Below are 25344 nucleotides of genomic sequence, written 5' to 3'. Positions count from 1 at the left end.
GGAAAACTCACTCACATTCATCCTCACATAGGAGTCCAAACACCCAGTGAAGGGTAAGGAGAGACAGAGGGACAAGTGAGATGCCAGAGCAGAGAAACTCCTTGTACTTGTACAACTTGCCAACTTGCACTTCCCAAGCGCTTAGTACAGTGCTCTGCACACAGTAAGCGCTCAATTAATATGATTGATTGATCCTATGGAGAGATTAGGGGCAGGGAAAAAGAAGAAACATAAGCACCTTTCCCTTCAAGTTATAACCTTCTAACACTGGTTTCAAGGTGGCGAGGGGGCCAGGGTGGGGAAAGGAAGGGAGAAGTGGGAGGAAAGATGAAGTGAAAGGCCTCAGCTGCTCCAGCGTTTGAATGCTATTATTGAGGCTATTTTCAGGTTTTGGTTTTTAGGGCTAAAAATGGCCTGGAATCGCCATTTAGTTTTGGAGAGCTAGTATAATGAATTGGGAAGGGTTTCTCATGAGAAGCACCTACAGAAGCTTATGACATACAATGGACTCAGTTACCTGAAGGGATTAGGCCTTTCTCCTCTGGAGAGACGATTGCTTCTCCCGGAAGGATCCTCTCAGCGCCGCCATAGACGCCCGGGACTCCGTTCCCGAGAGGCCCGTCCGCCATCACACCACGCGGCCTTGCTGCTCCAGGAAGGATCCTCTCCTCAGAGCGCCGCCGTGGAAGCCCGGGACTCCGTTCCCGAGAGGCTCGCCCGCCCGCCCGCCATCACACCGCGTGGCCTTGCTGCTCCGGAAGGATCCTCTCGTCAGGGCACCACCATAGACGCCCAGGACTCCGTTCCTGAGAGGCCCGCCCACCCGCCATCACACCACGTGGCCCCCTCTTCGCCTGGAAGGATCCTCTCCTCAGAGTGCTGCCATTGACGCCCGGGACTCCGTTCCCGAGAGGCCCACCCGCCATCACACCGCGCAGCCTTGCTGCTCCCGGAAGGATCCTCTTCACAGAGCGCCGCCATAGACGCCCGGGACTCCATTCCCGAGATGCCCGCCCGCCCGCCATCACACCGCGCGGCTTTGCTGCTCTGGGAAGGATCCTCTCCTCAGATCGCCGCCATTGACGCTTGGGATTCCATTCCCAAGAAGCCCGCCATCACACCGCGCAGCCTTGCTGCTCCCAGAAGGATCCTCTCCTCAGAACGCCACCATAGACGCCCGGGACTCCGTTCCCGAGAGGCCCGCCCGCCATCACACCACGCGGCCTTGCTGCTCCCAGAAGGATCCTCTCCTCAGAGCGCCGCCATAGACGCCCGGGACTCAGTTCCCGAGAGGCCTGCCCGCCATCACACCGCGTGGCCCTGCTGCTCCCGAAAGGATCCTCTCCTCAGAGCGCCGCCATGGAAGCCCGGGACTCTGTTCCCAAGAGGCCCGCCCGCCCGCCATCACACCACGCGGCCTTGCTGTTCCGGGAAGGATCCTCTCCTCAGTGCGCCACCACTGACGCCCGGAACTCTGTTCCCGAGAGGCCCGCCCGCCCGCCATCACACCACGCAGCCTTGCTGCTCCGGGAAGGATCCTCTCCTCAGAGCACTGCCATAGAGGCCCCCTGCTTCCACCCCTCATCGCTAAAGCGACCATCCTTAAAGATCCCCCCAATCCCCCCCTTCCTGGTCCGGACCTGACTGATTCTCTCCCCTCCCTCGGGCAAAAGGCCCTTGTTATCACCAAGTTACATTAACGACAACCTCCATAAATACGATTGATGATTGGCACCTACTCAGCCCTCCCACGCTATTTGGCTGTTCACTCCTCTCAATCAATCAATCAATCGTATTTATTGAGCGCTTACTGTGTGCAGAGCACTGGACTAAGCGCTTGGGAAGTACAAGTTGGCAACATATAGAGACAGTCCCTACCCAACAGTGGGCTCACAGTCTAGAAGTCCCTCCCCAGGCATCTCCACTCCCTGACCCCCCTTAACAGGTCCACCCTAATCCAGCACATAATAGTTTGTATCTGCTCTCTATGACATCATTATCTGCCTATTTTATTATTGCCATTGCATGTCAATCATTAACTACCCTCTGTGATGCCATCACCCCCTTCTAGACTGTGAGCCCACTGTTGGGTAGGGACTGTCTCTATATGTTGCCAACTTGTACTTCCCAAGCGCTTAGTACAGTGCTCTGCACACAGTAAGCGCTCAATAAATACGATTGATTGATTGATTGATCACCTAGACTGTGAGCTAGACTCTGAGCCCACTGTTGGGTAGGGACTGTCTCTATATGTTGCCAACTTCTACTTCCCAAGCGCTTAGTACAGTGCTCTGCACAAAGTAAGCGCTCAATAAATACGATTGAATGAATGAATCGCCTACTTATATCATTGCTACTGTTTTATCGCTTCTGCTTTTCAATTGCTAACCTCCCGCTGTGCTGTCCTCAGTTACCTCATCTGTAAAATGGGGATTAAGACTGTGAGCCCCCTGTGGGATAACCTGATCACCTTGTAACCTCCTCTAGTGCTTAGAACAGTGCTTTGCACATAGTTAAGCGCTTCATAAATGCCATTATTATTATTATTATTATTATAAAAGTTCTGAGGCTTACAGAATGATAGTTCGAATTCCTGAGGGTTAAAACTGTTGATGCACAGGATGGTGCCTGATTCCCAGAAGTTAATCACCAGTAGTTTGGCCATATGAGCACTTAAGAGTTTTCTTTGTGTTTTTTTTTAATAGCATTTATTAAGCACTTACCATGTGCAAAGCACTGTTCTAAGCGCTGGACAGCTTACAAGATGATCAGGTTGTCCCACGTGGGGCTCACAGTCTTAATCCCCATTTTACAGATGAGAGAACTGAGGCCTAGAGAAGTGAAGTGACTTACCCAAAGTCACCCAGCTGAAAGTTGGCGGAGCTGGGATTTGAACCCATGACCTCTGACTCCAAAGCCCGGGCTCTTTCCACTGAGCCACGCTGTTTCTCCCCAAAGTTTTGATTTGGGGAAGTAGCTGGAAAAGGGTTTGCACCAAAAATGGCTCCAAATTAGTTCATCCTTGTTTCCTTTTTACCCCATACGTAATTTAGACAGAAAGAAATATGTTACCACACAGAACTCCTGGCTAGGTCCCAAGGGAGCAGCCAGGCAATGCGAAACTGAAATGAAACCGTCTCCAAGGTCTTTCAGAGGAAACTGCCCCATCTCCCAGGGCTGGAAAGCTCTTCCACTACTAGCAGAGAAGCAAACCTCCTCATTGTAACATCGCAGTCTCCCAAGCACTTAGTACAGTGCTCAGCACACAGTAAGCACTCAGTAAATACGACTGACTGATTGACTGATTTCCAGAACGTCCCACGTAGCTCTGGAAAGTTGGTGAAACCAATTCCACCGCACTATGGGTTTTGTAGTTTGGGCTTCTTTCCCCACAGTTCTCCAGCCAGGTCTATTTGTAAGGGTTTGAAAGAACACTGCTTGGGCTGTGAACCACTCCCACACGGAGGAGATGCCATTCCTACCTGATTTCCACCATCCTGGTGGGAAAGAGAACAGCACTTGTAGCATGTTGGCCTTATATAACCTTGAGGAATGTCTGCAGTAGCCATTGCTGTGGCAAGTTATACAGTGGGCTTTGAATCATGAGGAGCCTGAAATTCGGGTCCTCTAGACACAGCCCCCTACTGACTTTTGTTTTTATTAATAATAATAATAATAATAATGGCATTTGTTAAGCCCTTACTATGTGCCAAGCACTGTTCTAAGCGCTGGGGAGGATACAAGGTCATCAGGTTGTCCCATGTGAGGCTCACAGTCTCTGTCCCCATTTTACAGATGAGGTAACCGAGGCCCAGAGAAGTGAAGTGACTTGCCCCAAGTCACACAGCTGACAATCGGCAGAGCCGGGATTTGAACCCATGACCTCTGACTCCAAAACCCGGGCTCTTTCCACTGAGCCACGCTGCTTCTCTGTGTATTCTGTGTGCTGTGTATTTGTTCTTGTCCCTTACGCTGCATCAATGTCTTACTGTTTCATCGCTTCTGATAGTCTGTTTCCAGTCCTATTGTCATCTTATGCCGTTGAGATGTCTCCGATCCACAGCGACGCCATGGACACGTCTCTCCCAGAACACCCCACCTCCACCTGCAATAGTTCTGGTAGTGGATCCATAGAGTTTTCCTGGTAAAAATACAGAAGTGGTTTACCATTGTCTCCTTCTGCACCATAAATTTGAGTCTCCACCTCGACTCTCTCCCAAACTGCTGCTGCCCAGCACAGGTGAGTTTTGACATGTAGCAGATTGCCTTCCACCTGCTAGCCACTGCCCAAGCTAGGGATGGAATGGGTATGCCTCTGCTTGACACTTTCTCCAGTAGTCGAGACTGGTAGAGTATTGGAAACTCCCCAGATGTGACCCTGAGAGGGATCCAGTCCTCTTCCCCACCTATATTCTTATATTGTGAGTCCCTTGCTCTGTGTCCAATTCTCACCTGCATATTCTTTCCCAGCGCTCAGAACAGTGCTCTGCACACACTATTTGCTTAATAAATACTACTACTACTATTTTGAAATCAAACTTACCAATTGAAACAGACAACCCTAAATCCAGAAGGGTCCAAAATTAGTTCATTATCAAAAGAAGTGTAAAAATTAAAGAAGGAAAGTGTTCTTTAGTAAGTTCCTGGTGGGAAGGAGTTGCATCTATCAACGTTATCCTATTGTACTTCCCCAAGTGCTTAGTGCTCTGCACACAGTAAGCCCTCAATAAATACCTCTGATTGGTCTTGTCCTATATCAAGGGGCTAATGAACACAAAGCAAGGACGAAAAATTATTTAAATGTTAAGCTGGAATCCTGAAAATGGAGAGCAAGTTAATGATGTCTGCATCTGGAATTTCTCAAAACTGGCTTTACAAATTATACCCCTTCTTCCTGGGAAAAGAGGTGGCTGAAAACCATTTGCCACAGAACATTTCATTTCTGATAGGATTCATCATGTCAGAGAGAGAAAATGTTCTTTTTAGCTTGATGGCTTATAGGTTTTGAAGTTGACTGGGCTGGAAACTTTTGAACAGTCCAATTCTTGGGTCATGAGCTGCACTCCTGAAATCTGCAGTATAAACCTCAAGAGCTGGCTGAAACCAAGGTTCTGGCATGGTTTGCTGCATGAAGGACTTCTGATTACCTCATAGAGCTCTCCCTCTCAGAAAATGAACATTTCTCAAAATGGCCTGAACTCCATTTGAATCCATCATTTTTCCGAGTGGCTCACCAAGTCCTGGAACCAAAATTGTCACTTACATCGGCTGCTGTAGTTTATGATGGTGATCCTGAAAAAGGGCAGCGTTAATGATCTACTTAGACTGCATTACTCTATCAAGCATTAGCAATGCCAGGATGACCACTTGATAGAATGTGGCTGTAACACTAGTGAGTTTCTTCCTTTTCTTTGTTTTGAGTGAAGCCTTTTAAAAACCACCCCCCAAAACCTGGCATACTAATTTCTGATCTCTATTTTCTGATACCTAAACATGCTTTTCGGCTCGACAGAGCCATGATTTGTTGTTCTGTAAGGGTATCCTTCAAGTTAATCTTTTTAAAGGGCAGAAAAAGGAATCAATCTGTGTACTAGATTAAAAATATTTCCCCAACTGCAAATCTCTCATTTTGAAACAATGTGAGCCCGTGGTATTTCTTTTGGTCCCTTGCCCCAGCTTGGAAAAAAATCCCAACTCCTAAAACTAAAATACTATGTATATCTTTTTTCTGTCAATGAGTTCTGGAAATTTACCCCTGCTTTTACTCAGTCCCATTTCCTCTGGGTTTCATCAGTTTGATGTGCTTGTATTGATATTCTCTGTTCACATGGCCAACTCCGGGAGGGTCTGTCTTTTTACCTGATCTGAACAGCACATTGCACTATGTTCATATAGGTTACAACAACTATAGAAAAGCAGTGCAGACTAGTGCAAAGAGCACAGAACTTGGGTTCTAATCTTGACTCTGTCTCTTGACTGCTAGTGACCTTGGGCAAGTCACTTTATGCCTTTATGCCCCAGTTTTCCCATCTGTAAAATGAGGATTCAATACCTGTTCTCCCTCCTACTTAGTCTGTGAGACTCATGTGGGACAGAGACTGTGTACTGACCCCATTACACTGTATCTACCCCAGTGCTTAGTACAGTATACTAGTATACTGCAGTTAATATTATAACTTAGTAAAACACCCTAATAATAATGTATTATTACTATTTATGATGATGCACTGTAAATTTACCAAGGTTTAAAAAAGCAAGATAAAGAGACTTCAAGGAAACCAATTCTGTATCCCTACTTTTTCAATTTCTAAACCAGACAGTGAAAGATACAACTGGAATGGCTGAACATCTGGAAGGATGTTCATTCCTTAAAGTGACGCTTGATACTAAAATTAAAGTTGCTATTCATTCAGTAGTTTTCAACAGACATTGCATATAAAATAAACTTGAATTCAGTGAAGCTGTCATTATGATAGAAGTAGCTTTGAGTTAGCTTTAGATCTTGGCATGCTTGGATAGGCATGCTAATATTCCCCCTATTCTCTAGAGCAGCTGTTAAAATATTTTGACATGGCAGGTCAAATTGGATTTTCTTTCTTACGATGTCTATATTCTTGTCCTTGTTGACTCTTGGCTCTCTAATTAGTAGGCAGAATCCAGTGCTTAGAACAGTGCTTGGCACACAGTAAGCGCTTAACAAATACCAACATTATTATTATTATAAAGGGTCTGCGGTGAGATAGATGAGATCGAGGCACAATGAGAAGGTTAGCATTAGAGGAGCAAAGTGTGCAGGCTGTGTTGGAGTAGGGTTTTAGCAAGGTGAAGTAGGAGGCGGCAAGGTGATTGAGTGCTTTAAAGCCTATGGTGAGGAGTTTTTGTTTGTTGCGGAGGTGGATGGACAACCACTGGAGTTTTCTGAGGAATGGGGTGACGCGTCCTGAATGTTTCTGTAGAAAACTGATCCGGGCAGCAGAGTGAAGTACAGACTGGAGTGGGGAGAGATGGGAGGCTGGGAGGTCAGCAAGGAGGCTGATGAAGTACTCCAGGAGGGATAGGATGAGTGATTTTATTAACCTGGCAGCAGTTAATACAACCCACAGGCCCTCTATTTAAGAGCTATTCCATCCCTGGTAGTCAAACACACCCCTCATTATTTTCACAGAACCTTCTTGGACTCGAGAAATTTAAATTTGGATTGGGAATTCTGTTCCTTGTGATGTGGCCAGTCTTTGATCTTTCAATCGGCTCTTCAAATTGCTCAGAAACACAAAGCAGTGAATGAATGTTCTTGCCCCTGGATATCTTGAATAATAGTTTTTTAATGGTATTGGTTAAAGGCTTACTATATGCCAGGCACTCTACTAAGCCCTGGGGTAGATACAAGATGCTCAGGTTGGACACAGTTCCTGTCCCACATGGGGCTCACAGTCTAAGGGACCTATGACCAAAATAATTGGGTCTGTAAAATCTGGAAAGGAAATTGTATAATTAAAAGAAAATCCAAATATTTAATTGACTTCCTAGTTCCAAAGACTAATGGAGGAGAAAGAGAAATGTGCTTGAAACATTTTGAATCAGTCTGTCTTAAGGCTAAGAAATTTAGTCTTTCAGTGTCCCCTTCTAGACTGCAAGCTCGTTGCAGGCAGGGAATGTGTCTGTTTAATTGTTATATTGTGCTCTTCCAAGCACTTAGTACAGTACTTTGCACATAGTAAGTGCTCAAAAAAATGACTGGATGAATGAAAAGGAGAAGAGAAAAGTAACAGAGTTTCAGCAAATATGTTCATCGTATACTGTAGTCTCTCAGTGAAACCTCCAGATTCAAAATCAATATCAATTAAATCAAAGTGTGCAGTTCTGACATCCAATTACTTCATTAACTTTGGACAGACAGTTGCTGCAACTAAATTTATTATAGTTGGAAAGCAAACTTAAAGAGCTTTGATTCATTTTCAGTTCTAGCACTTCTATAATCAGGTGGGCTGTTAAACAACCCTCAAGAGAAATTCTCAGTATAATTGAAGTTTAAAGGTAATATTTTAGGGAGTATAACTTATTATACTCTATACTAGGAAATCAATTCAATATTTTGATTTTCTTTTAATTATACAATTTCCATTCCAGATTTTATAGCGTGGCTTAGTGGAAAGAGCCCGGGTTTGGGAGTCAGAGGTCATGGGTTCTAATCCCGGCTCAGCCACTTATCGGCTGTGTGACTTTGGGCAAGTCACTTCACTTCTCTGTGCCTCAGTTCCCTCATCTGTAAAATGGGGATTAAGACTGTGAGCCCCACGTGGAACAACCTAATCACCTTGTACCCCCCCAGCACTTAGAACAGTGCTTTGCACATAGTAAGCACTTTAAAAATACCATTATTATTATTATTATTATTATTATTATTATTATTATTTTAGACTGTGAGCCCACTGTTGGGTAGGGACTGTCTCTATATGTTGCCAATTTGTACTTCCCAAGCGCTTAGTACAGTGCTCTGCACATAGTAAGTGCTCAATAAATACGATTGATGATGATTATTTTGTGTTTAATTTTATCCCAATGCCAAAAGCATACAAATATACAATTGTAGTAGCTTTTCCTGGGTGAAAACTTTACAACAGCTTTTGCACACTAAATATGGAATATAGGAGAAAGTCACTGACAATTGCGTTTCCAACATTTACAATGAGATCTCTTCTAACATGATAGTGCAAACAGGAAGACAACTGATCATTCTTGCAACATCTTTTGATCTACACAAAAAACTTTATTGGTGAAGAAATCCTTTGTAGCACAGGACTAAGTATAAACGCCAACCAGGGAATTAGTTCAAAGACCAAACACCTCTTTTTCATGAGCAGTCTCTGTCATGCATCGTGCAGGGTTTAATTTTTATTCGATGCGATTTCTGCCATTGACATCCCTTCTGACTCTCCTCAGTAATGGCAGCTTCAAGAATGTTTTGCTTGATCAATAACTTTTCTTATTGCTAACAATCAACTGCAGCACTAATAAGCGGAGACCAAGATCTCATTGGCAGTCAGGTGCTAATTGCTCAGTGTGAGTTTTCCAAACAATAATTCATCAAAGCTGGAAAATGCAGGGCAACTAAACTACCTTTTCCCTCTCCTTCTAGCTAACCATGCAAGGATCGTCGCTGTTTGGTTTCACTTCTCCTTCCAGCAACAAATTCATCACAACCTTTGTCAGGTAACTGCAAGTTCCTCTCTTTCCCAGTGGGGGGGTGTTGTAGAAAGATGTCATATCATCCTAAGGAAGAGAGAAATGAGAGTTTTGGTAAGACATTAAGAGAAGAAATAATTGGGTTCAACCTAAGGTGAAAAGTAAATTTATAAAAATATTTCTGCAGACAAAAGTGTGTTCCCAACGCTTCTGGCCTCTGTTCCTCTTTACACAGTAGATTAGCCAATCTCTTTGGCTCCTTGCTTACCCCTTATTTTATTTAGATCGTGTTTCTGATGATGAGGTAAAATATATTATACTAAGATAATAATAATAATAATGATGATGATGGGATCTGTTAAGCACTTACTATGTGCTGAGCACTGTTCTAACCAGTGGGGTAGATACAAGGTAAGTAGGTTGTCCCACGCGGGGCTCACAATTCTTAATTCCCATTTTACAGATGAGGAAACTGAGGCTCAGAGAAGTTAAGTGGCTTGCCCAAGGTCACACATCTGATAAGTGGTGGAGCCGGAATTAGCACACATGTCCTCTGACTCCCAAGCCTGTGCACTTTCCACTATGCCACTCAGGGGTTATGAATCTAATGATAACCAAAACATTATACAACTGTAATAGTCCCAATTCCCACCACTACCCAGAAGTGAATTTGTTAGCCCTTAACTTTCTCCAAATCTATGATTATTCCTTTAATAAAAAATTGTAAATGTTTTCCATTAAAAGACACCTTTCCTTATTTTGTTTCTTTCATTCAAAATTACACAGGCCAGCTGACTACTGAATAAATATAAAATAGCATTAATTCACAATTTGGGAGATTTGTTTAATGGAGGAATAAAGAAGTCGTTCATTATACTCACTTGCTTATCGACTTCTTTTAACCCACTCTGGTCTTTTTGAAAGACACGAAATGCTTCTTTCACCAATTTGTCCAAATCCACTTTATCTTGAAATTCTAGCTCCGGATTTCTTTCCAGCACGATGGACACAACCATTAATAACTAGAAAGGGCAGACACGTTAAGCCAGCTTTGGACAGCCCCAAATTTGCCCTCTCTGGATACATTTTCAAGCTTGAGTCAGGCCACTGAAAACTATAAATAAAGTGTGTTCATATATACAAACCCTCCATCGTTTCTGCCTAGTGATCAAATATACAGTGTCACCCGTGGAAAAATGAAATATTTCTAAAGAATAGAAGTGGGCCTATGGTTTTTCAGGATCATTGGAAAAACTGGGTAAATTCGTCGGTGGAACTGCTTGAAACCTTGAAGACTGTTAAGTGCACAACCCCTGAGTCTGCAAGAGTTCATTATATTCTTCAGGGATTGTCTCTGTAGCTGCTTCAAAATAGTTCTCATCCACTTAAAATAAAGGATGGTTTAGAAAGACTAGTTAGTCTGATCCTTCAGTCAGAAAGCTACTCTCTGAGAATAGACAGCTCATTCAATACCAGGCCAACAAATGAACAATTACTGGGCATCTGGGCCCCATCTAATTAGTGCCTGGGAGGAGGGCATTCTATAAATGGTTTCCGAGTGTCTTGAAAGACTGTTTGCTTACCGTTGAATTAAGCCATTTCTACAGCATTTCACATCTTTCAAGGAACATGATGATCCTCCCCTATTGTGAAGGGTGGATAAATTTAGCTCTGTGAGAATGCATGGGTAGATATATTATATACATGTAAATCACCCCCTTGCTAAATGGGGTGACATTTTCGCCTGGCATGTATCCTGAAATCTGATTTCATGCTCTCTCCAATTTAGGGGAGAATCCAACTCAGTGTGATTTACTCTAATTATGAATGTTGCTCCTCATGGTGCCGAGTGAGGTCAAATATCTGTAGTTTTCAGATGAGGAAACAGCCTCAGTGAGAAGAAATGGTTTCCTGGAGGACCGAGTGTGAAAATGAGAAACAGAGATAAGACCTCGAAATTCCTAGTTTTCACTCAATCAATCAATAATACTTATTGAGCTTAGAACAGTGCTTTGCACATAGTAAGCACTTAATAAATGCCATTATTATTATTGAGCATTTACTCTGTACGAAGTACTTAAGAGGATATAGCAGAATAACCAGTGCCATGTCATGAAGGAGCTTACACTCTAGAGGGGAAGACAAGCACTAAAATATATTAGAGGTAGGAGGCATGAAGCAGAGTATAAAGATATGTACCCAGGCGTTCAGATGGAATGGAAAATGCTGAAGTGATAGCAAGGGGGAAACAGGATAGGAAAATAGGGTAGAGGAGATAGATTACTCAGAGAAAGCCTCCCAGATATGTAACTTCAGAATCAATCCAACGATTGGTATTTATTAAGCGATAATATGTGCACAGCACTGTTCTAAGTGCTTGGGAGAGTACAATACAAGAGAATTAAGAGACACGTCCCCTGCCCATAATGAGCTTACAGTCTAAAAGGAAAGATCGACATTAATATGAACAAATAATTTATAATAAATAATTTAAAGAAAAGAGAATCAATCAATGGTATTTACTGGGCACTTGCTCTGTGCAGAGCACCGTACTAAGTGCTTGGGAGAGTACAATATAACAGAGTTGGTGGAGAAAGCCTCCCAGATATGTAACTTCAGAATCAATCAATCGATTGGTATTTATTAAGTGATAATATGTGCAGAGCACTGTTCTAAGTGCTTGAGAGAGTACAATACAAGAGAATTAAGAGACATGTCCCCTGCCCATAATGAGCTTACGGTCTAAAAGGGAAGATCAACATTAATATGAATAAATAATTTATAATAAATAATTTAAAGAAAAGAGAATCAATCAATGGTATTTACTGGGCACTTGCTCTGTGCAGAGCACCGTACTAAGCGTTTGGGAGAGTACAATATAACAGAGTTGGTGGACACAGTCCCTGTCCACAGTGAGTTTAGAGGGGCCTTAAGGATGGAGAGAGCAGTGACTCGCCAGATTTGAACTGGAAGGAGAGTCCAGGGAGAAGGGAGGGCCCTGAGCAAAAAGTCGGCAGTGGGAGAGATGAGGATAAGGCACAGTAGGTGGCCTTTAGAGAAGTGAAGTGTGTGTGAGCTGGGGGGTACTGGGAGGGCAGGGAGGGTATAAAGGGGTGGGGAGAAGATTACCTGCACATCATTCACTCACTGTGCCTAATGAAAACCAATTCCTAGAATCTAAATATCAAAAGCACCAGGAGCAGAGATTGTGAAGGAATGAGCGGGAGTCAATGGGGCAGAAGTTCTAACCCTGAGGTAAAAATAATAACAATACTAATAATAATGATTATGGTATTTGTTCAGCACTTACTATGTGCCAGGCACTGTACTAAGCACTGGTAATAGGCATGACCACTTTTACTGTAAGAGTGAGCCTCACCCTCACCTTCAAAAGTACTTAGTAGTCGTGGGCACACTGTGCTGTTCTAAGTAGTGGAAGTTGGAAGTGCGGGGAAGAGCCAAGACTTGGGATGCTGGGTTCACTTTCACATGCCATGGCCAATCCCCCCAGGGGAAGCAGATGAATCCCACCATCCCCACCATCCAGTGGCTGCCCAACAGTTCAGGCCGAGGGTCTTGGCCCTTATTTGCTTCAGAACTGACCAGATGAATAAACTACAATGTTCCAATGGCAAGACACAGAGTTCACTGTCTTCCAAAACCCCAGTTTATTGTCCTGCCTTTAACTGCATACCCATCTCTCAAAATGATGTTCCCTGAGCTGACACTTTAGTGACATTCGGTGCTAGTTATTCTACTCCTTGGGGAGATTTAGCATACTGTCACTGTATTATGCATTTTCAATTAGATCTTCAGGATGCAAAAATATAACATTGCCTAGCTGTCCTTTACATTTGAAGATGACACAGTTGTCACTACCACTGAAAGACCAGTGAATGGCCAGCAAGTCCTTTCTACCTGCCTAAAATCTGTAAGATGGCTTTCTTTCCTAAAAGCTTTTCTTTTTTTATGCTAACACCCCACCATTCACTCAACTCTCCATCGATCTAGTCTTCCGAAACGGAACAGAAGGCACTTCCTCGGTTTGTTAGGTTTCACAGCACAAACCTCCACAATGATCTGTCTGTATTTAGGCTGGTCAATATTTCCCAACATGTCTTCCACCAAGAGGGAGAAATTCATTTCGTACATAGTCATATCTGACAGTGTTGGTTGCTGAAAAGAGAAGCCAATATTCAGTCAATCAATCTGTATTTATTGAGATCTTACCGTCTGCAGAGCACTGTACTAAGCACTTGAGAGAGTTCAACGTAATAGAGCTATCAGAAAGTTCCCTGCAAAATTGCACACAGTTTACCTGTGGTTCTCATTTAATGACAGAATGTCATTCTCTAGCCATTTTTTTCTGAAATTTCTATGAAACCTAGAGAATATTGCCCTTAACTTTGAAATCCAAATACTGTTTTATATCCATCCAGTGATCAAAGCCAACTTGTTGGTGGCTGTGATTAATCAAAGCTCCTCTTTAAAAAGAGAATTATACCTTTCTTAACGTTTATAGTTGAAAAATGTCTTAAATCTCAGAAAACAATTTCAGCAAGTGAAAGAAATCCTTGGAAATTAAGGAGCCAAGAACTAAATGTGTACTGCTTTCAGAATTAATCATCAGGGTTGAGTATGCTCCCAACGTTTGGTACACGAGTCATTTCCCGAATATACTATACAGAAATACAAGGGCAGAAACATGAGTCTTTGTAGAAGCATCAGACACAGAAAAACAAAATTTAAATACATTTATTTCCCTTACCTATTGCAATATATAATTTTGCTCTATTTGATTTATTAAGAATAAACTAATAGATAATTGATAATAGGAGAGGGGCCTAAGGACAGTCTTCCCTCCTGTTTACAGAAAACAAAATGAACTAAGAAAATACATCCAAACCAAAGCATTCGTTAAGGAGAGGGGCTCTGATTCAACATATAAGACTTAGAGAGCAGACACATCCACAAGGATCGTTATTAGAGATGAGACATTGCATTCACTTGCCCAGGTTTCCAGGGATCATTCACAGTGATTGAAATAGAATCAGGCCCCCTCTGTAATTGGGACACATATTCTGTTAAAACATGACCCATGGAAAAGGCCAAATTCAAATTAAAATGTGGCTGGTTTGCCCAGGCGCCAGCTTCCCAGAGTCTAAATTCTAGACCAACAGTTAATTCCTATATGCAGATATTGAGCTCCATTATTCTCTTCAAGGTGCAATGATGAGTCTGAAGGGGGAGGAACCCCTTCAATAATCTCTGCTTAAACCAGGCTCATGACTGGATCAAGCAGGATTGGTCTGCTGTTCTTTGCACCAGTGGCTCTCATTGTTGCCAGTGACACAACTACCAGATTGTCTTCAGGAGATGGAGAAGGGTAAGACAGGGCTGGCATATGAATTTCTGCGATTTAAATCATCCTTCTTGAACCTTGGAGCCAACAATAACCTCTGTCCAGGAAGGATGGTTTAAGGAGTGGAACTACTACTTCGGCTTTCTAACCTCCCCTATCTCTCGAGCTTGGGGATCAAATGCTTATACAACCAGAGAACCAGGGGATTCAGCCACTTGAGGGGAGATGGTAGGACAGGACTCGAATCCAGCCCCCCAAATAAGAGGCCTTAAGGGCTGTCCGGGCTTGCCACAGCTCTGGGAATAGTCTTCTAGCCCCACCATCAAAAGGCACACAACAAACACCAGCACATTTGTGTGGAGGAAAGCTGCACACATCCTTGGTGTTTGGCAAGGTTAGTTTAGGATGTCTTGTTCTCCAGTTATGGCAAGATAACTAAGCTCATGGCCCCCTAATGTGCATAGGAAAGCATTTTAGCTGCTATAAATTTCCAATAATAATAATAATAATAATGATGGCATTTGTTAAGCGCTTACTATGTGCAGAGCACTGTTCTAAGTACTGGGGGGGGATACAAGGTGATCAAGTTGTCCCACGTGGGGCTCACAGTCTTAATCCCCATTTTACAGATGAGGTAACTGAGGCTCAGAGAAGTTAAGTGACTTGCCCAAGGTCACACAACAGACATGTGGCGGAGTCGGGATTTGAACCCATGACCTCTGACTCCAAAGCCCGGGCTTTTTCCACTGAGCCACGCTGCCTCTCTATAAATAATCCAATGATTATAAATTAAATGTTTAGACCATCCGACTTGTAAAAAGAGGGAAAGCACTCTGTATGCATGTCCCTGATAAAGACATTCCTTTTTTAAATGGTATTTGTTAAGCGCTTACTATGTGTCAGGCGCTGTACTAAGCTCTGGGGTAGGAACAAGATAAGTTGGATACAGTTCATGTCCTATATGGGGCTCACATTCTTAATCCCCGTTTTACAGATGAGGTAACTGAGGCAGAGAGAAGAGAAGTGACTTCCCCAAGGAGACACAACAGACCAGCAGCAGAGCTGGGTTTAGAACCCAGTCTTTCTGACTTTCAGACCCTTGCTCTATCCACTAGGCCACACCGCTTCTCTAAGTCAAATTTCATGTGAATCGCCTGTCTAGTAAAAGTCCACATAAAACTTCAGAGCCAAAGACATGATGACACTGCAGAAAGTCCAAACTCTCAGGAACTCCTGTCACTCAAAAAGGTGCCAGGTATATTAGCTCATTAACTTTTGAATTTAAATGGCTCTTTCTCTGCCCTTTGGGCTCAGGTAGGTAGAGCAGAGACACAGTAAAACAAACAAAACTATCGCATGCTTCACTGGCCAACAGGAAGGAGATTAAGAATGGCTACCTTGATGAGGGTTGCTTAAGTTACTTCAAATTTGTAAATAAATCTTCTGGAAGAATTTTGTTTCAGTTTAGAGACTAGATAGGAATGGTATATCCTGCGTTCCTAATGGAAAATGACTCAATATTGTGGACAGATTTCCAAGATTTGGCTTTAAATAAATTATTTCCCCTTGGGGACAGATCTTCCAGATGAGTAAATCACCTTGGGAGGTACAGAGAGTCACTCTTCCAGGCCAATAGGAATTTACTGCTTCAGCGCATTAGATTTATCCTGGAGACTGGAAAGAGCAAATTCATTCTCAGTTAAAGTCAGGGAAGAGTTTATTCACCCTTAGGATCTGGCTTCTATAGGTTTCTTGTTTTATTTGGCTTTGGTTCATTACTGGGCCTTATTATTTAGACCGAGCAAACTGCCAAGAATTCAAAGAAAGGCTTGGTAGCAGGGAGACGATTATCTTCCTTCAAGTACACTTTCAAAATCAAAATGACCGGGTTGGGAAGGGTCAAATAGCCACAGATAGATTGGACTGGGTTTCCTACTCCTATATAGTCAGTTATTTGGAGCATTCCATGAAGACAGAGCATAGGGTGGAAGGAGAATGAGCATTCTATTGCTGAATTCTCTATTCCCAACTCAAATACTGTTTGAGAGACTATAAAACCCCATACACGTACCTGTGGCAAGTGCTTTTCTGCTACAATGATCCCATTGGGTGTTCGCTCCAGGATCTGCCACACCCTGTCATAGAAACCAGCAGGCGTTCGATTTAGGGAACCATCAATCTGACGCCTGTTCAGCCAACACCTGTGAACAAAAGAAAAATGATGAGGGATCAGAAGGCAAGCTTGTTCTGTTACAAAAGAAAGCTGGCTTTATGGATTAACTGCACCAAATATCCTTCTACAAAACATATCCACTCTCTATTATGTTGGCTGATCGATATTTCACAGGAAAAAACTAGAGCTTGAAGCAAGACAACAAGACCAAAAATTTTAAAGATTTACTAAGTAGAATGTTATCTTTTATTTAGGATTGATTATCCCCGCAGGCTTAAAGATTTTCTTAACATTTAAAGCAGTTAAATACTAAAGCGGAAAAAAGATAACAATTGGAAGGTGTATTTAAGAAACTAACTTGGTAATTTTTTGTTAGTTTTCTGCTCACGGTTTTCAATGTGATCTTGCAGCTTTCTTACCAGCTTTGAGTAATCATGATAGTGAGAGGGAAACTGAATCCCTAGAAACCATTTACTTTAACTTAGCTACCCTGGTTGAAAAAAAGAGACCAAGAGCTAAGAGAAAGAAAAGGCATGAGGAAATGCGGAAGAAAAACTCTGGGCAATTTAATCAAGAGCTGCTTATTGTTACTGGAGAGAGGGATTCAATACATCACAAATTGAAAATTCTCCATCAAGAATTGTCTGTTTAAATAAATTCACCACTTTCATTGTTAGAAACGTGCGCCGCTGGCATCTTTGCATGTACATTTCTAGTCTTTACACAGTCACTTCTGTAAATAGTTCTTTTTAACATTAACAATAGTTCACAGCCACTGAATAATATCTTTTGCGTTACCATTCAAAGGTAGAAAGGGAAAAAAACCTCAAACGCAAAAAATATGGTGCTCTGTCTGCTCTTCTCTTATTAAATTTAAATTAGCACCTCTAGGGGATCCTCTGGGCTGGATCCTGCTGATGATTCTTTTTGCCTTCATGCTGTCTTAGTGTTTTGTTTCACCTCTCCTTATGTATGCGTAGCTAGTCCCCTCTCCCTCTTTTTATTTTTAGACTGTGAGCCTCCTGAGGGATGGGAACCATGTCTAATTCTTCCCCCGTGCTTAAGACAGTGCTCTGCACAAAGTATGTCCTAAATGAATACTATTACTACTACATTTAGAAATATTACATATCATGCCACGCTTCCTCCTTGTAATATAACACATTTCCCTTTGCAATCTCTTGCATAAAGAGCAAACCATGCAGAAGCAGCATGGTTTAGTGAAAAGAGCACTTGCTTGAGAGTAAGAGGTCATAGGTTCTAATCCTGTCTTTGCCACTTGTCAGCTGTGTGACTTTGGGCAAGTCACTTAACTTTGCTGTGCCTCAGTTAATTCATCTGTAAAGTGGGGATTAAGACTGTGAGCTCCACCTGGGACAACCTGATAACTTTGTATCTTCCTCAGTGCTTAGAACAGTGCTTGGCACATAGTAATCACTTAATACCATCATCATCATCATCATCTGTTTTTGATTTGACTGTCTGGTTAAGTAATAACTTTTCCAGTACAGTTTTACTGAATTCCCCAGTGTCTTATCGTGTTGGGGAGAGATGTGAACACCATTCACTGCACCCATATTGCCTGCAAAATCCTAACCAGAGTTCTCTTGGACCGATTACTGAACAAAATCATTAAGCAGCGGCAGCGGTAAGATTTGTCGAGCTCTCATCGTATGCCGAGAACCGAATTAGGTACTTGGAGTATCACGCCCGTTGGGTCTTTCTCCAATCCCATTTCCCCACTAAAACTTTTATATTGTGAGCCCCATGAGGGACAGGGATCATGTTTAATTCCCACCTGTCTCCCAGTGCTTAATACTGTGTTCTGTACCCAGTGAACACTTAATGAACACGATTAAGAGAAGCAGAGTGGCCTAGCGGATACAGCATTGGCCTGAAAGTCAGAAGGACTTGGATTCTAATCCTGGCTCCACCACTTGTCTGCTGTGTGACCTCAGGCAAGTCACTTCACTTCTCTGGGCCTCAGTTACCTCATCTGTAACATGAGGATTAATCAATCAATCAATCAATCAATCGTATTTATTGAGCACTTACTATGTGCAGAGCACTGTACTAAGCGCTTGGGAAGTACAAATTGGCATCACATAGAGACAGTCCCTACCCAACAGTGGGCTCACAGTCTAAAAGGGGGAGACAGAGAACAGAACCAAACATACCAACAAAATAAAATAAGTAGGATAGAAATGTACAAGTAAAATAAATAAATGAATAAATAAATAGAGTAATAAATATGTACAACCATATATACATATATACAGGTGCTGTGGGGAAGGGAAGGAGGTAAGATGGGGGGATGGAGAGGGGGACGAGGGGGAGAGAAAAGAAGGGGCTCAGTCTGGGAAGGCCTCCTGGAGGAGGTGAGCTCTCAGCAGGGCCTTGAAGGGAGGAAGAGAGCTAGCTTGGCGGATGGGCAGAGGGAGGGCATTCCAGGCCCGGGGGATGACGTGGGCCGGGGGTCGATGGCGGGACAGGCGAGAGCGAGGTACAGTGAGGAGATTAGTGGTGGAGGAGCGGAGGGTGCGGGGTGGGCTGGAGAAGGAGAGAAGGGAGGTGAGGTAGGAGGGGGCGAGGTGATGGAGAGCCTTGAAGCCCAGGGTGAGGAGTTTCTGCCTGATGCGCAGATTGATCGGTAGCCATTGGAGGTTTTTGAGGAGGGGAGTAATATGTCCAGAGCGTTTCTGGACAAAGATAATCCGGGCAGCAGCATGAAGTATGGATTGAAGTGGAGAGAGACACGAGGATGGGAGATCAGAGAGAAGGCTAGTGCAGTAGTCCAGACGGGATAGGATGAGAGCTTGAATTAGCAGGGTAGCGGTTTGGATGGAGAGGAAAGGGCGGATCTTGGCAATGTTGCGGAGCTGAGACCGGCAGGTTTTGGTGACGGCTTGGATGTGAGGGGTGAATGAGCGAGCGGAGTCGAGGATGACCCCAAGGTTGCGGGCTTGTGAGACGGGAAGGATGGTAGTGCCGTCAACAGAGATGGGAAAGTCAGGACTTTGAGCCCCATGTGGGACAGGGATTGTGTTGAACCTGATTTGCTTGTGTCCACCCCAGTGCTTAGCACAGAGCCTGGCACATAGTAAGTGCTTAATAAATACTATTATTATTACTACTACTACAATTATTATTATTATTACTACTACTACTACAACGCTCTCTGCCCTTAAGGTGCTTACAATTTATTAAAACATAGTTAACTACGAATTCCCAGAATTGCAATGTGACTTCAGGTGACAAAGAGGCACAACAACAAGACTGTGGCCATCTGAGAGGTAAATGAATAGAAAAATATCAAGAGAAGCAGCCTGGCCTAGTGGAAAGAACAAGGGCCTGAGAGTCAAAGGACCTGGGTTCTAATCCCACCACTGCCAACTGTTTGCTGGGTGACCTTGGACAAGTCACTTAACTTCTCTGTGCCTTAGTTCTCCTGTTCTCCCTCCTATTTAGACTATGAGCCTCATGTGGAACAGGGGCTGTGTCCAACCTAATTAACTAGCATCTACGAAAAGTGACACATCGGCACACAACAAATACCATAAAAAAAGAGTTCTGCATAATGTGCATAACCTTAAAAAATATTTGTCATCATCAATAGATCTGGGCCTCAAACTATTAAAAATTTGGCTACAGGACTCTAAGATACTCCAGGATGATATGGCTGGCTCTGAAAGAATTGTTATTGCCTATTTATTAATTTATACTAATGTCTGTCTTCCCCCCTCCAGACTGTGAGATTATTGTGGGCAGGGAATGTGTCTACCAACTCTCTCCTCTCCCAGGTGCTTAGCACAGGCTTTGCACACAGTAAGCAATAAATACTAATACATATGACTGATTGATTGATTACTGTATTCCTTTCTGCCTCACCAACAAGGTAGAGCTGGATATTTGGTCCATTTCTGTTCAACTCTTTCAGGAATCCATGCCCAAATAAGCAACATGGAATCTGGAGCTGGAGGCAATATTTTAATAACCAGACCGGCAAAACTGCACTTAAAAAAATTAGAAAGGCTGGAATCATTCTTTGGAACTCTCACCAACCAACACGGGCTGTGAATGTACAGTCAATATGTCTTGGGATAACTGAGCAAAAAAAAAAAAAAAAGGAATCAGGATGCGACACTGCAGACACCAAACATTTATCAGCCGCTCAGTGTAGTGGAATCACTTTGCAAAGGGCTGACAGGGAATGTCACACTTTAATTACTTCAAAAAGAACTAGGTCTTTATGCTCTTAAGTTAGTTTTATGGGCTTTTGGGAGGCTCAAGGCCTCTTGGTCTTCTCTAAGGGAATTGGCTCTCTTTGTATGCTTGTTAGTCACTTAATGCCTTTGCGCCCTCTCTAGCCTTCATAATATGGAGTCAAAGCGCCTAAAGAAAGGTTAGTGACTAGAACTGCCAAGAAGGCTGAGGTAAATGCACTTACTGACTTAACTGGGACAGAGTCCCATGAAACCGTAGGTTTAAGGAGAAATATCACACATTTCACTGCAATGTGGGCGATTTCACTTTGGCATCCACCGCTGCACACTACCATATATACGATCAGAATTTTCTAAAGATGGCTGATATTCTGGGTGGGACTTGGCTGTACTGCCCATTTACCCTTTCCCATCTCTTCCAATAAACGGCCACTCATTGTTCCCACAGAAGTTTAATCATCGGAAACAGGCTCGAAGATATTACTGAAGAGCGTCCTATCTTTTCGTATAGAATTCATGCACATAACCAACGCTTGCTTGGGGGCCCGCACATCCAGAATCCCCAAAGATTGTTTTAAGAGAACCCTAAATTGGTGTTCATATACTTTGACAAATATCTTCCAGGGAAGAGGATAGGAAGAATACATTGGTAATATCCTATCTGAGAGTAAAAAACATGCAAGCATAGAACTGGAAGGGACCAGGATGATGACAGATGACTGTGCTTTTTAAAAAGATCACCGTGTTAAGAAACAGCAGAGCTTCTTCGGCAGCCTGTTGAAATATTCTGTTATTACGCTGACAGGGAAGCAATCTTCTCAATCAATCAATGATATTTATTAAGCGCTTACGGTGTGCAGGGCCCTCTACTAAGCACTACAAAACCATTATTTTATTATTACTATTATATTTTAAGCCAATTAGTGTACTTTCACCAATTTATGCCTGTTGTCCATCTCTGATCACATCTTTTACTTTTTTGTATGTCCAAGTATCTCCAACAGTTATCTGCACAATGCAGGAGCTCCATGAATACTGTTGATAAATGATGATGATGATGAAGATAATGATGTTGGTCATGAGATGAAGGAGGCAGGGGAAATGAGAGAATTCCATGCTCTGGAAACCTAAACAGGTTCCAAAAGACCAATCCTAATACCACTCTCATCATCGATAAGGTTTGGCACAAGATGAAAATCATGGCCTACCCAAACCATCAAATAAATAAATGTGCCTGAACGTCTCTGCGTCTTTTAAGCACCTCTGGTGAGAAACTTTCCCTCTGTAAGATACCTGAAGATTATGAATGTGAAACTGATGTAATTTTGAATCCAGAATCTCCTAATTGTGAGAAAAGACTCTCATTACCTCCCATTTTGCTGAGGCTGAAGAATGTCCAACAGAAGCTGCTTAACTTCACTAGGGGAAAGCTGGTATAAGTCCAAGGCCGGCATGTCTCCACTACGAATTTTGAGCTCATACTTCATGGCATGGATAATCCACCTGAAATATACAGAAGGGAATCATTTATTCTTAGAACTAGAAAATATGACTTTATACTCAAACTGTGCTTTAACAGCACAGTCCCATCAAAAGACAAAACAGAAAAGCTGCAAAGGCTGAACTGCTTTCTCTGACAGTTGGTGTAATCAACTCAGCCATTTAATCTGACATCATAACCCAAATAAACAGAGTCAGATCTCACTGAGGTCACCAATAATTAGGAAGAGCAATGGGGTTTTTAACCAATAGAGATTATTCCAATTTTGTACTCTCATTAGATGTAACTGGCACGTACCCGTTCATATCTCAGTTCATATTGGAATCAAAGCAGTGCACAAACAATTCATTTTAGAAAATGATTTGGTAAAGAACATTAATGCTAATGTTCCTTTCAGAGCAAGGACATCCAAGCTCAATATGTCTCCTATTTTCTTAGTAATTTAGGGAAAAGAAATCTAAGTGGGGACAATCAGTTATAACTAAATGCTAAAACACATTTTGCTGGTGGATTCCAAGAGAGACAAAACTCTGTTTTTTAAAAAACTTTTTGGTTTAATATCATTTTAGCCTTTGAAAAGCATTTCAAAGCATTACAGTTTCATCTCATTTCTTTCATTTACTGAATTCTGGAGTAAGAATCGAGGTTAAATCAGTTATAAAAACCAGATAGCACAGGACCTTGGGGAAACGGAACTCTGTACACCATTATTTTCTTATACTCTATCCATTCACTTTATCTTTAAATCCTTTATTGACTAATGAATAGTAAATAGACACAGTACTGTTAGGTCACCTGGAAACAAAGTATCACCTCTGTTCCCTTAATAAGTGTAGCTAAAGCTCACTCAACAGCCAGGGGTAATACCTAGCTCAAGTAAGAAAGAATGGGGCACCAGCTAATTGAATTGCCATATTCCACTTGACAAACTAACTTGAAAGATGGAGCGCAGACTAGGAAATTCAGTTTGAAGAAAGGGAAGATGGTAAACAGGATTATAGCTCTCCGCTTTGCACAGCAGACTCTTCAAAACTGCAGTAGCAGCAGAAGCCTTTTTAGAAAATGACTGCCATGTGCCTTAAAGCACTATATAGCATCACTAATGAGGGATTCTCAGAACTTTAGCAGACCCAAGACTGAAGTGACATCAGCTGGCATTTCACAAGAGGTTCGATTTACAGGTTGACATGACACGGCTCAACAGGGACGTGATACAGGCCGAATAAGAGGCATCGTTTGCTTCTTACATTACCCAGCACACAGTAAATGGATGAAGGACCAATAGAAAGGGTATCTGACAAACGACAGATTGGGGAAAACAGAATGGCTCTGTTCTTCTTAGGAGAAGAAAAGTGAACAAACAATTCCCTGATACTGAAAGAGGTGAAACATTAATATACAGATCAGACTCAACATGAAAACAAATACATTTCTTTGTTCATGGGCTTTAAATGCTGGGTATTTGTTCTTCACATAACGATGGTCTTTTGGCACCTTTAATAGGACATAAAAATAATCAACAATCAAGAGACAAACATTGTGGCTTAGTGGATAGAGCATGGGCCTGGGAATCAGAAGGACCTGGGTTCTACTCCCAGTTCTGCCACTTTTCTGCTGTGTGACCTTGGGCCAGTCACTTAACTTCTCTGTGCCAAAGTTACCTCACCCATTAAGACTGAGAGCCCCTTGTGGAGCATTGACTATGTCCAACCTAAGAAACTTGTATCTACCCCAATATAATAATATAATATATTATAATATATATAATATAACATAGTACAGTGCTCTGCACATAGTAAGCGCTCAATAAATACGATTGATGATATAATGCTGTGAGGTGTTGATGAGATTTTTCTTGCTTTCCAAAAATTGTTTTGCAGCTCTGGGTTGTTTTCACCTAAGCAGTTGTGGTGGTACTGTTTCACTGCATGAACAGATTTGCAGGCTGCTTTTGATAAGAATGGAGTCTCCTGTTGGGAATGATGGATATGTCTTGGTCCTGACACTTCCCCCATGAAGAAGCATCAGTGTGACCTAGTTGAAATCATCATCATCAATCGTATTTATTGAGCGCTAACTATGTGCAGAGCACTGTACTAAGCGCTTGGGAAGTACAAATTGGCAACATATAGAGACAGTCCCTACCCAACAGTGGGCTCACAGTCTAAAAGGCGGAGACAGAGAACAAAACCAAACATACTAACAAAATAAAATAAATAGAATAGATATGTACAAATAAAATGAGTAAATAAATAGAGTAAAAAAAATATGTACAAACATATATACATATATACAGGTGCTGTGGGGAAGGGAAGGAGGTAAGATGGGGGGGATGGAGAGGGGGACGAGGGGGAGAGGAAGGAAGGGGCTCAGTCTGGGAAGGCCTCCTGGAGGAGGTGAGCTCTCAGCAGGGCCTTGAAGGGAGGAAGAGAGCTAGCTTGGCGGATGGGCAGAGGGCAAGAGAACTTGGTCAAGTTCCTTCACTTCTCTGTGCCTCACATTCCTCAACTCTAAAATGGAGATTCAATAACTGTTCCCCTCCTACTTAGACCATGAGCCCCATGTGGCTGCATCTGACCTGATTAACTGGTATTTAACCTAGAGCTTAGAACTGTGCTGGACTCATAGTAGGCACCTAACAAATACCACGATAACAGTGATAATAACAAAGGAATGTATTTTACGGTAAGTGGTTCGCGCGGTGTCACTCGTTCTTTCTCTCCAAGTCCTGTTCCTGGCTGGGGTACAGAGTGTGCATTGAGCAGGTAGGGATGCAGCACCTGGCCAGGAGCATGTGAAGTTGCTTTACTTTCACAACCCCTTTCCGGCCAGAGTGACCGCTGCTTAGTGCCAAAGCGGTCCTGGAAGGCCATGGTAATAAAAATAATAGTAATAATTTTGG

At 42.7% G+C, this 25344-nt stretch overlaps 1 protein-coding gene and 1 non-coding gene across 4 annotated transcripts in view; both read right to left on the bottom strand.

The window, feature by feature from the left end:
* Window positions 1-4250: 4250 nt before the first annotated feature.
* LOC119935363 lies at window positions 4251-4388 on the bottom strand. The gene has a single exon (XR_005453248.1). It is a non-coding gene; the product is annotated as a small nucleolar RNA SNORA7 (small nucleolar RNA).
* Window positions 4389-8733: 4345 nt separating this feature from the next.
* PHKB (phosphorylase kinase regulatory subunit beta) overlaps window positions 8734-25344 on the bottom strand; it is a 261142-nt gene continuing 244531 nt past the window's right edge. For all 3 annotated transcript variants that reach the window (XM_038753617.1, XM_038753619.1, XM_038753618.1), the window contains 5 exons: window positions 22310-22444; window positions 16617-16746; window positions 13252-13359; window positions 10065-10205; window positions 8734-9270 (listed from right to left, as the gene is read on the bottom strand). In XM_038753617.1, coding sequence (XP_038609545.1) covers window positions 9133-9270; window positions 10065-10205; window positions 13252-13359; window positions 16617-16746; window positions 22310-22444 — 652 coding nt within the window. In that variant the 3' untranslated portion in view covers window positions 8734-9132. The remainder of the gene's footprint in view (window positions 9271-10064; window positions 10206-13251; window positions 13360-16616; window positions 16747-22309; window positions 22445-25344) is intronic.

Source organism: Tachyglossus aculeatus, chromosome 11 (assembly GCF_015852505.1).
Source record: "Tachyglossus aculeatus isolate mTacAcu1 chromosome 11, mTacAcu1.pri, whole genome shotgun sequence".
In the NCBI taxonomy this organism is placed as follows: domain Eukaryota; kingdom Metazoa; phylum Chordata; class Mammalia; order Monotremata; family Tachyglossidae; genus Tachyglossus; species Tachyglossus aculeatus.
The sequence above is the reverse complement of the archived record's forward strand: the minus strand, read 5'-3'. Positions and strand labels throughout refer to the sequence as shown.